At 41.0% G+C, this 18,110-nt stretch overlaps 1 protein-coding gene across 3 annotated transcripts in view; it reads left to right on the top strand.

The window, feature by feature from the left end:
- The window catches only part of STARD13 (StAR related lipid transfer domain containing 13), a 334,315-nt gene that overhangs the window by 254,712 nt on the left and 61,493 nt on the right, over positions 1 to 18,110 (top strand). For all 3 annotated transcript variants that reach the window (XM_070409174.1, XM_070409173.1, XM_070409172.1), the window contains exon 5: positions 16,322 to 17,682. In XM_070409174.1, coding sequence (XP_070265275.1) covers positions 16,322 to 17,682 — 1,361 coding nt within the window. The remainder of the gene's footprint in view (positions 1 to 16,321; positions 17,683 to 18,110) is intronic.

The following is an 18,110-nucleotide window of genomic DNA, read 5'->3' as shown; positions in this document are numbered from 1 at the left end:
ACTGGAAGTATTAGCCATTGCAATTAGGCAAGAAGAAGAAATAAAAGGCATCCAAATTGGAAAAGAGGAAGTAAAACTGTCCTTATTTGCAGATGACATGATATTATACATACAAAACCCTAGAGACTCCATCAAAAAGCTACTAGACTTAATACATGAATTTGGCAATGTAGCAGGATACAAAATTAACCCCAAGAAATCTGAGGCATTTCTATACACCAATAGTGAACTTTCAGAAAGGGAGATCAGAAAAACAATCCCATTTACCATCGCACCAAAAAAATTAAGATACCTAGGAATAAACTTAACTAAAGAGGTTAAAGACCTCTACTCAGAAAACTACAGGACGTTGAAAAAAGAGATAGAGGAAGACATAAACAGATGGAAGAACATACCATGTTCTTGGATTGGTAGAATCAACATCATTAAAATGTCCATACTACCCAAAGCAATCTATACATTCAACGCACTTCCCATTAAAATACCAATGGCCTTCTTCAAAGATCTAGAACGAACTCTCCAAAAATTCATCTGGAATAAAAAAAGACCCCGAATAGCTGCAACAATCCTGAGAAAGAACAAAGTAGGTGGGATCTCAATGCCAGATATCAAGCTGTATTACAAAGCCACTGTTCTCAAAACTGCCTGGTACTGGCACAAGAACAGACATATAGATCAGTGGAATAGAATAGAGAGTCCAGAAATTAGCCCGAACCAATATGCTCAATTAATTTTTGACAAAGGAGGCATGAACATACAATGGAGCCAAGATAGTCTCTTCAATAAATGGTGTTGGGAAAATTGGACAGACATATGCAAGAAAATGAAACTAGACCACCAACTTACACCATACACAAGAATAAACTCAAAATGGATAAAGGACTTAAATGTACGACAGGAAACCATAAAAATTCTAGAAGAATACAAAGGCAACAAAATCTCAGACATATACAGAAGCAATTTCTTCACTGATACAGCTCCTAAGGCAGTTGAAACTAAAGAGAAAATGAACAAATGGGACTACATCAAAATAAAAAGCTTCTGCACAGCAAAAGAAACCATCAACAAAACAACAAGAAAACCCACCTCGTGGGAAAACATATTTGCCAACGTCATATCTGATAAGGGCTTAATCTCCAAAATTTATAGGGAACTCATACAACTTAACAAAAAGAAGATAAACAATCCAATCAAAAAATGGGCAAAGGATCTAAATAGACACCTTTCAAAAGAGGACATTCAGAAAGCCAAGAGACATATGAAAACATGCTCAAAGTCACTAATCATCCGAGAGATGCAAATCAAAACAACAATGAGGTACCATCTCACACCTGTCAGAATGGCCATCATCAACAAATCAACAAACGACAAGTGCTGGAGAGGATGTGGAGAAAAAGGAACACTTGTGCACTGCTGGTGGGAATGCAGACTGGTGCAGCCACTATGGAAGGCAGTATGGAGGTTCCTCAAAAAATTGGAAATGGAACTCCCATTTGACCCTGTGATCCCACTACTAGGAATATATCCCAAGAAACCAGAAACACCAATCAGAAAGGATATATGCACCCAGATGTTCATAGCAGCACAATTCACCATAGCTAAGATCTGGAAACAGCCTAAGTGCCCATCAGTAGATGAATGGATTAGAAAACTGTGGTACATCTACACGATGGAATACTATGCTGCTGTTAAAAAGAAGGAACTCCTACCATTTGCAACATCATGGATGGAACTGGAGAGCATTATGCTAAGTGAAACAAGCCAGTCAATGAAGGAAAAATACCACATGATCTCACTCATTCATGGATAATAAAGACCATTACAAACTTTTGAACAATAATAGATACAGAGGCAGAGCTGCCTCAAACTGATTGTCAAACTGCAGTGGGAAGGCCAGAGAGAGTTGGGGGGCAGGGGGGAGGGGAGTAAGAGATCAACCGAAGGACTTGTATGCATGCATATAAGCATAACTAATGGACATAAGACACTGGGGGGTAAGGGAGGGTAGGGGTTTGTCAAGGGCGGGGGGGAAAAAAGGACACTTATGTAATACCCTTTGTAATACTTTAAGCGAAAAATAAAAAAAAAATTAAAAAAAAAAAATAAGTCTTTGTTTTACTATGGTTGCAAATATCAAAAAATATCTATATGTGACACGGCACCAGAGTTAAGTTAGGGTTTTTCAAATTGCTGACACACCGAGCTCAAAAGGTTCGCCATCATTGCCATAGACTATCTCATTTAATTCATTGCAGTAGGGATTCTCTGTTTCCTAGATAAAGAAAGTAAAACTTGAATAGGTTAAGTCATTCATCCACATTCTTTTTTTAACTAGTGGCAAGAGCAGGGTTTCAACCTCAGGCATGTCTAACTCCAAAACTGAGGCTCCTAACCACTGTGCTAAAATATTTTTCTTTCTCACTGAATTGATTCTTTTAGGAAATTCAGAGTTCAGATGGTTGACTGCTTTTTTTTCATTTCACACCCACAACATGTAACAAATCAAATTTCAGTATATTTTGAAAAAGCAGAGAAAATATCTTAGAGTCAAAAGAAAGTGTTCTTTATCCTGGTCTTCACAAGGAAATCATTAAACCTAATGGATTTTAAGTTACTCCTGAGTACCTTAATGTTTAAACATAACTTTAACTTGAATTTCTGCTCTAAAATAGCACCAAAAAAAAAAAAAAAAGGCAAATGACTTTTGATTGACCTTATCTTAAAAACAATTTGGAGTTTGAGCTATAAATCAAAGATGTAAGTTAGAGAGATAAAATGGTGAAAAACAATATCTAGAGAAATATTAAAACGTGAACAATTTGTCCAGACTAAAGACAAATTTTAAATGTGGGAATCAACATCCCAACAACTGTCTGGCTGAATAGAGCCCTGAGAAGCATACATGCTATTTGAAGCATGAGGGTCAGATCTTTTGATTGTAACAAGAACACATGGTTCTCATTAAACTGAACACAGCCACACCTGAGTGTCTAAAATGTGGCTAGCTAGCCTATATGGCTGCCTCTACAGACCTTCAGCTGCAGTGTTTACAAAGGAAAGTGCCCCAAACTAATGACATGATTTGTTTTCAACCAAGTGAAGTAATTATATTCTCACTCTATCACCAGCCTTTCCAAACCCATATTTCAGATAGGCTTGACTAACATTTGTTAGACTATTTATATGTTACCTTCACAAAAGCTCCTCTGTAAATTGGTCACTTCAGTATTCTGACATCTGCAATGTATTCCTTATGTTGGATAAACTGACACACCCCCTCATAGCTCCTGCTTAGCTATAGGCCTCACCAATGCATGCACTTGAATAGAACATTGTAAACTGGGCAGTTATATCCTGAATTTTAAAATAAATAATTCCAATCTGTGGTCTTCGCCTACTTGTGAATCTCAGCAATGATCAGTATCTGGGGCTGTGGTCTGAGCAACTATGCGGGAGACCCTGTGTGGTGGGACATGTTCGCATGATATGCTCCTTACACAAGTCATAGGCTAGTTCTTCATTTTACTGCAAAAAATAAAAATAAATAAATAAATACAGAACAGGAATAGGCCAAATGATCAAAAATAGAAAGTGAAACTTGAGACCCGAACGCCATGTGAAGCTTCAATCCACTTTGGAATTAGTTTATTTGGAAGAAAACCAAGCCACATTTCCTCTGGCTATGTACCCATTTTAAGCAATCCATAAAATAAAAATATAATTCACATCTCTAATCTGCAGAGACCCAGACCCATAATTCTGCAGAATGTCATCCCCAAATAGCCTATTTGGGCCACAATTATTCTCCTCTCTTTGGGGCTCCTGGGCCTAGGAAAGGGCTCTATGTGCTTGCTCAGTGGTTTGAGTTGGGAGCACTCACACATGCCTATTGTGTCCTAGGCACTGTCCTCATTATTAAGCCCATGTAACAGATATGGAAATTAAAGGGCAGAAAGGTAAGAACTTGCCGAAAGCCACTCACAATTAGCAGAGTTGGGATTTGAACCCCTCCTTGCCTTTCAAAGATCGGTGTCTTGGAATATCTTGGAGCCTGAATGAGTGGCCCTTGGCCAGAGACCTGGAAGTGTTTCCTCAGCAAAATATAGTTATGTATTTTTATTGTTGTTTGTAGAAGAGAGATGTTTCTTGCCATATGTACTGAAGTCCATGACTTATTTTTTTTAATTAAATCTTTATTGTTCAGATTATTACAGTTGTTCCTCTTTTTTTCCCCCATAGCTTCCCTCCACCCAGTTCCCACCCCACCATCTGCCCTTACCCCCCCACCCCTGTCCTCATCCATAGCTGTATGATTTTTTTCCAGTCTCTTCCTGAACTCCCCCACACCCCTTTCCCCTGAGAATTGTCAGTCCACTCCCTTTCTATGCCCCTGATTCTATTATATTCACCAGTTTATTCTGTTTATGAGATTATTTATTCACTTGATTTTTAGATTCACTTGTTGATAGATGCATATTTGTTGTTCATAATTTGTATCTTTACCTTTTTCTTCTTCTTCCTCTTCTTAAAGGATACCTTTCAGCATTTCATATAATACTGGTTTGGTGGTGATGAACTCCTTTAGCTTTTCCTTATCTGTGAAGCTCTTTATCTGACCTTCAATTCTGAATGATAGCTTTGCTGGGTAAAGTAATCTTGGTTGTAGGTTGTGGGTATTCATCACTTTGAATATTTCTTGCCACTCCCTTCTGGCCTGCATAGTTTCTATTGAGAAATCAGCTGACAATCATATGGGCACTCCCTTGTAGGTAACTAACTGTTTTTCTCTTGCTGCTTTTAAGATTCTCTCTTTGTCTTTTGCTCTTGGCATTTTAATTATGATGTGTCTTGGTGTGGTCTTCTTTGGATTCCTTTTGTTTGGGGTTCTCTGCACTTCCTGGACTTGTAAGTCTATTTCTTTCACTAAATAGAGGAAGTTTTCTGTCATTATTTCTTCAAATAGGTTTTCAATATCTTGCTCTCTCTCTTCTTCTGGCACCCCCATAATTTGGATGTTGGTATGCTTGAAGTTGTCCCAGAGGCTCCTTACACTATCTTCATATTTTTGGATTCTTTTTTCTTTTTGTTTTTCCGGTTGGGTGTTTTTTGCTTCTTCATATTTCAAATCTTTGACTTGATTCTTGTGATCCTCTAGTCTGCTGTTGGATCTCTCTATAATATTCTTTATTTTAGTCAGTGTATGCTTAATTTCTAGTTGGTCCTTTTTCATATCCTCGAGGGTCTCACAAGATTTATTGAGGATCTCACTAAATTTATCGGCGGTTTCTAGAAAATTCTTGAAAAACCTTATAACTGTGGTTTTGAACTCTATATCCAGTAGTTTGCTTTCCTCCATTTCTGTCATTTGTGACCTGTTTCTTTGTCTCCACATTTTGGCTGCTTGCCTGTGTTGATAGAGTGGCTTTGTGTGCTAGGTGTCCTATAGGGCCCAGTGACTAAGCCTCCCTAATTACCTGAGGTGCACACTCTTGGTGCACCCCTTTGTGGGCTGTGTGCACAGTCTTGTTGTAGTTAAGCCTTGATTGTTGTAGGTATCACTGGGAGGAATTTACCTCCAGGCCAATTGGCTGTGAGAATCAGCTGTGTCTATGGTGGGAGAACTTCTGTGCTGGAGACACCCTTCTGGGGCAAGACTTGCTTCAGTGGGGCTTTGGTGCTCACTGAGTCTGCCCCCTGAGTGTGTCCCTTATGGATCTGAGGAGTTGTAATCTGTATGGTCCCACTCTGACCACTGGGTACACTGGCTCTTGGATCTCTAAGGAGGTGCTAATTTATCCTCTTCCTGAGGCTATCCAGCAGGAGCTATGAAGAGATCTGCAAATTCCTCTTGTTTGTTTGTGGTTTGGAGGTGCCCAGATGAGGCCCAGCTGTGAAGCAATGCAAGCTGCTGTGGGGCCTTGGGCCTTCTTTTGGATATTCTGGGTCTCTCTGACCCAGCTGCAGTTTGTTAGGTAATTTTAGATTGCAAAGGGCCAGGCCATTCATATGCAAAAGCCTCTGCGCACAGCTTGGGTGGGGTGGGGTTTCAGGGAATCAACAGGGTGGAGAAAACAGCTATGGCTGATCCTCAGCCCTGTCCTAAGAGGCCCCAGGTCTCAGTGTCCCGCAGTAATCACTGCAAGCACCTCTGAGAGAAAGCCGCCCTCGAGTTCCGCCCGCTTCCAGACAGTTCAGTTTCTCCCCGTATGAGTCTGGGTCCCCAGAGACTCGCCCGGAACTGGAGTTCAGAGCAGTCGGGAGCTTGAGACTCCCTCCCAATTGAAAAAGACAACGGCGTCCTCAGTTGCCCTTTCCACGTGCGCCTCCGTACCTCTGCACTTTACTTTCGCACCTCCTCTGAGTCTCAGTGTGCTTTTCTCTTTCCTTCTAGTTGTAGAATTTCCACTCAGCCAGCCTTCCTGTGGTTCTGGATGATGTCCGTTTTGTCTTTTAGTTGTATTTTTGAAATGGTTGTGCGAGGCAGCAATTTCCAGTGTTTACCTATGCCGCCATCTTGATTTCTCCCCCATGATTTATTTAATACTAGAGGCCCGATGCACAAAATTCATGTGATGATAGGCCTTCCTTCCTCCAGCTGCCAGCACCTGCTTCCCTCCGGCTGCTGGCACCCGGGACCCAGGTTTCCCTCAGGCTGCTCGCAGTCAGCCTCCCCCACCCCACCCTACCCCCGCACCCCCCACCTGCACCTGCCTTGGCCTGGCGCTGCCTGCGTCAGCCACCACTCCTCTTCCCCCTCGATTGATCGCCCTGTCAGCCAGTGGCCTGGGCCTCCCTCTGTGGGATGATCATGGGGTGATGGCATTCCCCCATCCCCCCACCAACCAATTGCATCGCACCCGCCTTGGCTGGCCTGGCACCAGTGCGTGTCATAGCATGGTTGTATGGACAGTCATTCTGCTGTTAGGCTGTTCGGTCAATTTGCATATTACACTTTTATTATTATAGATCTTCATGGACGTTTATCTCTGGATTTCTGACAGTGAATGAGTCATGAATCTTGTTGCTCTACTTTGCATTTTCTTCTCATTTGGTTTTGTCTGAAGAGTGTGGTGAGTTGATCCAAAAAAGAAAAAAGTAATCTAGATGAGGATAGTGAAGCCTCATTCATACTTAGTTATGAGTTGTGCACTTTTCTCATACATTAAATACCACTTGTAAAGCATGGGGAAAAATGAAATCATACCTGCCTTCCCACAAGATAACACCATAAGATTTTCTCCTTGCAGAAGATTCAAGATTACTTTCCTTCTCAGGGAGAGTTAGAGGGAGAATGTGTTCTCAATCTTGGCCACAAATCTCACTGAAATATTTGTAAAACCCAGCCAAGAGGCATTTCAGGAGCCAATGGACACCAGCTGTCCCCCTGCCTCTGGCTTCACGCTCCTCCCCAGGCAGCATTGCAAGTGGCATATTCCTGCTTCTGAGCAGGCAGACCCAGCCACTTGGCTCTAGCTAACTTTAATGGAATATAACTTCTGAATCTCTATGTAACTATGGATTAGCTGCCTCTTTCATCTGTGGACTCTTGTGGGCTCCTTCCCAGTGTAAAGATACGATCAAATTTCTCTTAAAAAAAACACAAAACACCTTCCTTTTGCAGTGTCTGGTTGGCATTTGTCTCTGAGGAAGATATAATTTCAGCTAAGAATGTTCTCTTTTTTATTTAAAAAATAAACATTAGAGCTTCATCTAAATGGAAAACAAGGTACATCCAAGCACTACTTGTTCTCAGAAAAATGTTTCTTAAATATTTCCCACAAAATCTCCATTTGCTTTATGACAACATTGAAATTCCCTATTATGGTTAGTGTTTATGTGGTATAACTCATATCTTAGTCAGAGACGGGAAACTCCAAAAGGCTGTGTGTTAAATGAGGAAGGAGAAGGACACATATGTACCCAGTACTCTTACCTAAGATTTCCCATGAGGGAAAGAGAGGCCTCCAAATAAGTTTCTAATTTAAATTATAGTTATCATAAAGCTCTCTGACATTGTGACCAAGGTGGACAACAACACAGAAACCATGACTGATTGCCCTCTTGCAGGAGCATCTCCTGGCCTAGTGCCATCGGCTTTTCCAAGGAGCTGCAATTTTCAAGAGGCTTGGTCTCTATCCCCACTGCTTTTCATGCCCCTGTATCTCCCAGCAAATAAGACACCTCCGGGCAGCTTCCCACAGTAGAGTCACATAAGATAAAAATTACATTTCATTACAGCATTTATATACCTGGAGAGTGTTATTGTCTTGATTGAAGATAATTGCACGTGAATGTCCTAGAACCATAGGTTGTTTGATTTGGAAAGGATCTTCCATCTTTTCCAACCTCCAATTCATTTCATGATTTACTTTTTAGAGCATCCCTCACAAGTCACTCAACCTTTGCTTGTAAGCATCTAGACATGATGAGTTCACTACACTGCAAGGCAATTTGTTTTATTCTAATCACTAAAGCTAAAAGCTGATTCATTGTAAAGTTGCCTATCTGATTCCAGCTATTTTCTCTGAAGAAGCACAGAATTCAGATTTCCCCTTTCATACAGCAACCACTTAGCGCTGTCCTCTACACTGAGGGTCAGCCAATTATTCCCCCAGTTTTGTAAAGAAAGTTGTGTTTCTTACTGGTGGGGAGAGGTCCTTGTCCCCACCTGTTGCTCATGGGAATGAATTTCTTGTGATATCCCAAGAAAAAGAATTTTCAGAGACTCACAGAGGAAATATTGAAGAAAGCTTTATTTCTGTGGAATCAAACACCTGACTTTCCAAAGTCCCATTTCCCTTTGCCCTGCCATAAAAGAAGTGTTGCTGTGGCTTCAATAGGGCTAAATTAGAGCCATTGTCCAGTTTCCTTTCCATGTTGGAGCAATCCAATACACCATCAGGCTAGCTTAGCTTGTGTTCCCAACTTCAGTCCATTAGTCCATTGCATGGGGGGTCTGCATGGCCATGGGCTATGGGCAAATGCAAGAGAGCCAAGAACCACAAGAGAGAGCAAGCTCCTTTGTTTAGGGGATTATGTATTGCCCAATTTTCAAAGTGTTGCAGTGATCCTACCCATTCTGGTCTGGCCAACAATCTCTGTTCCCAGGTTTAACTGACAGGCGAGTACCTTCCCTATGTCATCCCAACTTCACAGAGCATGCATCTATCTCCTCTTTGTTGGACCCCTTCCTTCAGTGTTTTGCAGGGAATGGGCCAGTGGTTCCCTAGAGAGTGTGAAATTGCAGCTTCCTAGTGAAGCTACCCAAATGACATGCCTATAATGTCTGGCTTCCCTTTGCTCCCTTTTTATTATTAACTAGAGGCCTGGTGCACGATATTTGTGCACTGGGGGTGGGGGTCCCCTCTGCCCAGCCTGCACCCCCTCACAGTTCAGGACCCCTCAAGGGATGTCCACCTGCTGGCTTCCATAAGCCGGCAGTCAGACATCCCTCTTGCAGTCTGGGGCTCTTGCAGTCCAGGACCTCTTGCTCCTTACCACCTAGCTGCACCAGAGGCGGGAGAGGCTCCCACCACCACCTCTATGCTTGCCAGCAGTGAGCCCAGCTTCTGGCTGAGCAGCGCTCCCCCTGTGGGAGCGCACTGACCATCAGGGGGCACCTCCTGCATTGAGTGTCTACCCCTGGTGGTCAGTGTGCATCATAGTGACTGGTTGTTCCGCCGTTCGATCGATTTGCATCTTAAGGTTTTATTATATAGGATAACTAGCTAATTACAAGATATCAGTTGTACTGGAACCGAGTCATACCTTTTTTTTTTTTTGCTTCAAGAGCAGAGTTGACTAGTTGTGACAGAGAGTACATAGCCTGTAAATCTATAACATTTACTATCTGACCCTGTTCAGAAAGTTTTAATACCTATGCACAATCTAGAACAGTTTCTCAAACTGTCTGTGGTGAGTGACTGTTGTTTTTGATTTCCAGTGTGCTACTGGCTGAGGTACTTTAGTAAAATTCAATACAAATTAATTAGTTATTAGAAATATGAAATTAAAAAAGAGTTATGGAAAATAGAAGTCTAAATGTCTTATTATTAGACTTAATAGACACAAACTTGCATTCTGATAAATACAATCAAAACAAATAAAATAAGGAGTACAAAAGAATTATAAAATGCACATTTTTTAGTGAAAGTATACATATAGGTAACTAATATAAACAATTCTAATTGCACTTATAACGTTTTTGTTGTTCAGCTGTCACAATTCAGCAAAAAGTTTACTTTGAGATAGCAATTCCCCATATTAAATGCCTGTACTCAGACTTTGATTAGACATTATGACTGTATTTATGACTTTGAGTTTCTTATCTAGTTTAGGTTGGATTGACAACACTACTCACAGGAAGGAATGTATATCTAAAATGTTTTTTTGTTTTAATACTAATCATTATGAAGAAACCAGTCTCACAGAGTATGTTGACTGGAATAAAAAAAAAAAAGAGGTTTGAAAATAAAGCTGAAGATATTCCTTCTTACTTTTTTTCAAAATTAAATAAGTGTTCCTATATTTTCAAATTTCATCTTTAATCCTCCATCACTAGCCAATTCCAACAATTATTTTTTTGTAAAACAATGGCTCCTGTACATTATACACTTTGAGTTATGGTAGATAAACTAATCTTAAAATGTACACAATCATAATGTGGAGCTACTGTGCTCAACACCCAAAATTATAACAGGTGTCCACTGATCACAAACTTGGATAGCCTGGCCTTTCCAAATGGTGACAAACATTTTAATGCTTACTCTCAAAGTCTGTACTTATTTCAGTGAAGACTGATTTTGGAACTGGCAGCCTCTTGACCACACTTTGAGTAACACTTCTGTAAAGTTCTTCCTTTCTAAGCCAAACTATTAATTCTTTCAATCATCCTTCACATTCTGATTACCCTTCTCTCAAAATGTACCCCTTCCCATGTGCCTCTTAAAATGTGGCAATTGGAACATAAGCTCACTGTTCCTGAGGTGTGTGACCAGTGCACAACACAGTGGGGCTACAGCCTTCTGAATATTTTTAAATATGTTTTTATTAATTTTTAGAGAGAGAGGAAGGGAGAGGGAAAGAGAAACAGCCTTGGCTTACTCCTTCACACTCCCTACTGGGGATTGAGCCTGCAACCTGGGCATGTGCCCTGCCCAGGAATTAAACCTGCAACCTCTTGGTGCATGGAACGATGTTCAACCAACTGAGCCACACCAGCAAGGGCTTGAGATCCATGCTTCTGGTCATGCATTTTAGAGTTGGTGACTTAGTTTGGTAGCCATATTGCATGGTTGATTCACATTAAATTTGCTACAACTCCCAAAGTTATGAATAGCAACTGCTGTTAAACCAAGTCTGTTCCATCTTACACATCTTATGGTTGATTTTTAAAGTTAGGTCCTTATATTTTACTTCATGAAATGTCATCTTATTTAGGTTATTTTCTATTCTGTTAAGATCTTTATACATCTCCATGTCGCCTGTCTCTAACAATGATAATTACTTTTATCTTGCACTTTAAGGTTTATATGGTATTTTCACATATAATCTCATATGGGTAAATTGACTTACCATGCTTGATGTGCATTACTATCATTTCCATTTTAGAGAGAGAAGATTGAGTCTCAAAAAGGGTGCCTTGCTCATGATCACTTAGTGAATCACCCTTATCATCATCATATTTTAAAAACATGAGTTGTACTGGCTCACTCAAGTTATTCTTAAAGTAAGCATAACTTTGAGGCATCCTCCAGACATCATTCCTTAGTTGTGTTCAGTCTTTGGATCACACTCTGTGGTGGGGTTACTCAACCAGTTGCTAATAAAACTCTCTGTAGCATCCAGCACAGTTAGCCATCTCTGGCATAACTGTATCAGGAGAGCCTTTATCAGCTCCCTTGCCAAAATCCAAACAGTCTATATCCATAGTATTTTCATGATATTAAACCATTAAGATAGGTGAATAAGGTTAGTTTGGTGTTTCTTTTTCTCACAAATGCATATGACTCTTAGACATTTCCATTTTGCATTTCTAAATGATCAAACTATTTGTTTTTAGCCTGAAAAAATTATCAACCCGATGAAATGTGATTACTTCTTAACCAATAAGAACAATTCCACAATTATTATTATTGGGGAGTTTGCTATATGCCTGGCAGTCTGCTGGCCCATGAGTGTATAAAAGTTTAACTCTAGTACAGTATGTTTTTCATACTGTGGATCATGGCCCATTAATGGATTGTCAAATAAATGTGGTGGGTCACAAACATTTTTGTTGCTGTTAAATCTTCACCTGAGGATATTTTTTCCATTGATGTTTTAAAGAGAGTGGTAGGAAGGGAGGAAGGAAGAGAGAGAGAGAGAGAAACATTGATGTGAAAGAGGCACATCATTTAGTTGCCTCCTGCACATGCCCCAACTGGGTCCAGGGATCAAACCTGCATCCCAGGTACATGCCCTTGACCAGGAATCAAACCCACGACCCTTCAGTGTGTTGGCTGACACTCTAACCACTGAGCTATGCCAGCCAGGGTACAAACAACATTTTTTAAAAAAGGAAACAGACTAAATTAGATTATAAAATATCAGAGTACAGCTAAATGAAATAAGTCAGACAGAGAAAGTCAAATACCATATGATTTCAACAGAGAACAAACTGATGGAGATGAAGGCATGGATAATAAAAGTGAAAGGGAATAAGAAATACAAACTTCCATCTATGAAATAAATAGGTTATGGGGATGTACATCACAGGGAAAATAGTCAACAATAAATATTATAATAACTTTGTAACAACAGATGGTTACTAAACTTATGGTAATCAGATTGTAAAGTGTATAAATGTTTAATCATTATACTGTACACTTGAAACTAATATTATATGTCATTATACTTTAATAAAATATATCAGGATAATAATAGTCTGATTAATTGATTGATTATAATATCTATGTGTGCCTTGAGTTGTGATAGAAAATGTACTTTTTATTACATGTTACTATCAATAGTTTGAAAGATCCTGCATTAGAGGAAAACAAAGATACAGAATCAGGTCAATTTCCTTTGGCACATACTGTGGTAAAGGGAAGGTTCTAAAACAGAATGGATGTTTTTTTCTTTGTTTTGTTTTTGTTTACTATCGGTTTTTGTTTGTTTGTTTGTTTGTTTTGGTTCAATCTAAATACTGAAAAAAATTTCCTGAACTGTTTGACTTTTATTTTCCAGTAAGTCACCACTTTTCACATGCTTTTGTTGGGTTGTAATTACCTTCCTTTTGCCCAAAGCTAGTGTAATAAGCTCTTAGAGCTTAGCAGACATGGGCAGGCTTTCCACTCCCAGTCCACAGTGCCTAGCTTGGCATCTTTTCTTAACCAAAATAAAGGAGTCCTTATCCAAGTACTATGTGGTTTACTAGCATCAGTAACCAAGTTTGGGCTAGCTTGAGAGAGCTCATTGGAGCTAGCACTAAATACTATAGTTTCTGTTTTAAAATATCTATAATTTCTTTAGAAGCATATCCTTCTTTTGCCTTCTCAAAAACTATTTGCTGAAAGGGCTTTTTTGCAAAATGCTTACTTAATGTCAACGTCCCATCACTAGATTCCTGAAATGTGATATGAAAATCCAGAATGCAACCCTCAATCTATCATGGTGCCTGATATATAATGGCCCTCAGAGGTCAGGTTTTATTGTATTAATCATAGGGGGAAAGGAAGTAGAAAATGCTACTAAGTATAATTTTGTGTCATCATCCCAGATTACTTGCCTTTTTTCCACTTGTACAACTTTTTAAATTTTTTTGCCAAACCTTTATACAACTATTTTTAAAACTCAAAGCTAATTTTCCACAATGTCCCCAAAGCTATGGAATTCTTTGTTAATAGTACCTTGGTTTTGTACTTTCTTCCACCTTATACTTGAATGTTCAATATTGTCATTTAATCCAACCCAAAATGAATGTAAATTTTCAAGATATAAACTATCTCAATATTTATTTGTTTTTCAACATTTATTGACTGAGCAACTGTTCACTTTTCCTGGAAAATAGAATACATTGCAAAATTAAAGAGAGTTAAGATGGATGATAGGTATGTAAATAGATGACAGGCAATAGATAAGCAATTGAATAAACATTAGAAAATAACAAATAAGCAAACACTGCTAACTGTATTATATCACTTAATCCCCTCAGTGAACCCATGAGAGAGGGCCTATTTTTAGTCCCATTTTATAAGTGAGAAAAACTTTGGAGGGAGCAAAAAACTTATATACAGTCACAAAAGCTCTAACTGGTCCTACCAGCACTTGGAACTGGGTCTTAGAATCAGATGCCAAATTAAAATAAAATAAACTGAATTAAATCAACAAAAATATATTGAGCAGTTACTATGAGCTTGGAGAAATGAATGTGAATAAAACAGAAACACAGGCCCTGCTCTTAATGAGCTCACATATAATGAATGACTGAGATGGGTGTGTGTGACATGAGTAAATACTGCAATAAAGGTCTAATACAAATACTACAGGCATGCAGGGGAGAAAGTAGTCATTGTTTGGAGCAGCCAGGCTTCAAAGGGAAGAACTTCACAGGTAAGCCTAGTACTCAAGAATCATCAGAGACCAGGGAAGGACAGCAGTGGCTCTTACTCCTGTCACATTGCTGAATGTTGGGGAATGGTTGAGGGATAGGGAGCAGAGTGAAGGGAACTCGGGAGGAACAACTGAAATGAGGCAAGAAAAGTAAGTACATGGCAGTCAGGATGAAAGGGCTTAGAATTCCACACCAAAGACTGTTAGGAAGGCTTCCCTCAAGGTCACTGTGTCTCCAAGCTAATGATCCTTACCTTAGTCTCCCCAACTTGATTCTTACTGTATATTCCCTGGGAAGCTGTAGGTTTTTTGGATGGGAGCGTATGTGATCATCTTTGAATTACACTGTAGAAAGCTGCTTAGATGGCAAAGACACTGGAATCAAGGATTCTAGCCAGGTTTTGACTATAATAGGCCCAGAGAGAAGTGTCAAGGGCTTAAAAAAAGGAGTGAAGATACAAATGAGGGAATAGATTTGAAAATCATCTGAGTTGGGCCCTGGTAATATATGCATGGTGAGGATGGAGACATTATTATTTAGGCACTCTAGGTCAAGGTCTATGCTGGACTGAAGGGACTTGCAAAGATAACAAGGCCATCTGTGGCCTCGGGTAACCCAGACTCTCATCTCTCAGGGGATGCAAATTCGGGCAGAACCCAGACAGGGAAGATAAATGTGTAAAGAGCCGAGTGTAAGATAGGGCAAATTAGTAGGGCCCAAGCAGCCCATAGATGTGTGTCCTGCCTAAGGTATTCAGACTCATAATTGATTAAAAACAAGAAGGCCGGCCTTGCAGCACAGGCTGGGTAGACTCTCCTCAACTAGTGATCTCCAGAATTCCTCTTACAGAAATTCAGTAGATGATTTTGCTGTTAATTATACAGGGAATCCTATATAATAAAACCCTAATATTCGAATCGACTGAACTGCAGAATGACCAGTCTCTATGATGCGCACTGACCACCAGGGGGCAGACGCTCAATGCAGGAGCTGCCCCCTGGTGGTCAGTGCACTCCCACAGGGGGAGCACCGCTCAGCCAGAAGCAGGGCTCACAGCTGGTGAGCGCAGAGGTGGTGGCGGGAGCCTCTCTGGCCTAAGCCAGCAGGTGGACATCCCCCGAGGGATCCCAGACTGCAAGAGGGCGCAGGCTGGGCTGAGGGGTCCCCCACCCCAGTGCACAAATGTCGTGCACTGGGCCTCTAGTATACAATAACAACCAAGTTGGGGAGACTAAGGTAAGGATCATTAGCTTGGAGACACAGTGACCTTGAGGTTCAGAAGAGGGAAGCTGGAAAATATGGAGCTCAGTGAAGAAGTTTCAGGAAAGAAGTAAGTGCTTTTTATGGCAAGATTAAGTTTCTGTGTGAAAAAGAGACCACAGATATTTCAGATTTAGACTGTCTAGTCAGATGGTAATTATACCTTCTTTGTAATCAGTCAGGAAAATCTTCTTAGAGAAAAAGGAATGATTCAGAAACTCTATGAAAATTGAAGGGAAGAAAGCTTGGCAGGTTGGGAAGAGATCCTCTAGCCACTGGGGAGGAAGAGGGTGTGCAGGACCATGCATGATGGTGGAATCACCTTTACTCAAAGGTGCCCCAAAAAACAGAGGGTGTGCATGAAATGGAGGGAAAGGAGAGGAGATGGGAGGACCATGCCCCTGGGCCCTAGATTTCCCATTTCATCTGAGCCACAAGCCAATGTGCACTATCCTTAATGTTTTTCAGGGTGAAGACTCAGATGAAGAAGATCTCTGTATCAGTAACAAATGGACTTTCCAAAGAACCAGTCGGCGGTGGTCTCGCGTGGACAACCTCCACACACTGTTTCCTGGAGGAGACAGAAATGGGTCATCTGGAGGCATTAGGATGAGAAACACAACCAGCAGTGAAAGTGTCCTCACAGACCTGAGTGAGCCCGAGGTCTGCTCCATCCACAGCGAGAGCAGTGGTGGGAGTGGCGGACGCAGCCACCCCGGCAGCCAGGGCACTGGCAGGGAGGCGTTTGACTGCTCCAGCCAGTACTGCTCCGATAGCCCAGTCATGCTGGATGCCATGGTATTCAGCAGCAGCCTCCCACAGTCCCCCAAAGACATCCTCAACTACCCTTTCCACCCAAAGAATGAGAAACTCAGTAGGCCCAGAGCTAAATCATTTTTGAAACGCATGGAAACACTCCGAGCAAAAGGAGCACATGGAAGGCATAAGGGGCAGACAGGTGGCTTGGTGATCAGCGGGCCTGTGCTACAGCAGGAGCCAGAGTCCTTTAAGGCCATGCAGTGCATCCAAATACCCAATGGAGATCTCCAGAACTCACCCCCGGTTGCCTGCAGTAAAGGGCTTCAATGCTCCAGCAAATGGAGTGGTGAAAACAGCCCATCAGAAAACAGCAGTAGTGGGCTGAGCACACCTGGCCTGAAGGAATGGAAATGCCAGGAGGCCAACAAGCGCGGGGGCATGTACTTAGAAGACCTGGATGTGCTGGCTGGAACAGCACTGTGGAATGCAAGTGACCAAAACCACACACATGAGTTTCATTCCCAGGAGAACTTGGTAGTACACATTCCCAAGGATCACAAACCAGGAACATTCCCGAAGGCACTGTCCATCGAAAGCCTCTCACCAACAGACAACAGCAATGGGGTGAACTGGAGGACCGGTAGCATCTCCCTGGGTAGACAGCATGGTCCTTGTGCCAGGGAGCCTGGGCTCATTGCCTCCTGCCACAGAGCAAGTCGAGTCAGTATCTATGACAATGTCCCATTGTATGCCAGCACAGGAGACCTTTTGGACTTGGAGAAAGATGACCTCTTACCTCACTTAGAGGACATTCTGCACCACGTCAGTGGGCTCCAAGAGGGAGTGCATGAACTACAAGCACATGAGGCCTTGGTTGGAAAACCTGGCTTATGCCCCTTTCCATTTCCTAATCAGATAACCTTAGATTTCGAAGGCAATTCTGTTTCTGAAGGTCAGACAACACCCAGTGATGTGGAAAGAGATGGAACATCACTTAATGAATTGGAGACCACTGGGATCAAAGAAAGAAGGGATTCTGGTGTAGGGGCCTCTCTGACTAGGCCAAACAGGTTGGTGGCATGATTTTGTGAAATGATTTTTAATCCACTTCTTAATAATTATGGTCTGTGTATTTATTTTTTAAACATTTATAGAGCACTTCTTAAATGCCTGACACTGTTAAGTGATGTATGTGGTTAGGAATCATTTGAACAGAAGTATGTCTTCTCTACAGTTAACATGGTGATTGAATCCCTGTTATCTCACTTTTATTTCTCTGAGTGTACCCTCTAATTCAACTTAGTTTTATTTTTTTTAAATGAGCTTATGTGCAAAGGTCTATGTGAGGCACCATTCATAATCACTGATAATGGAGGCCCAGTGCCTGTACACAGGTGCTTTCCATGACCTTGCAACAGTATTGATTAAAAAATATCTCTACCACAAATGTTAAACTATTTTTAATTTAATTGTATGAGAAAATTCTGATATCTAAGGT

Source organism: Myotis yumanensis, unplaced genomic scaffold (assembly GCF_028538775.1).
Source record: "Myotis yumanensis isolate MYYU_CA2020_CCGP unplaced genomic scaffold, mMyoYum1.0.hap1 SCAF_3, whole genome shotgun sequence".
NCBI lineage: Eukaryota > Metazoa > Chordata > Mammalia > Chiroptera > Vespertilionidae > Myotis > Myotis yumanensis.
The sequence above is the reverse complement of the archived record's forward strand: the minus strand, read 5'-3'. Positions and strand labels throughout refer to the sequence as shown.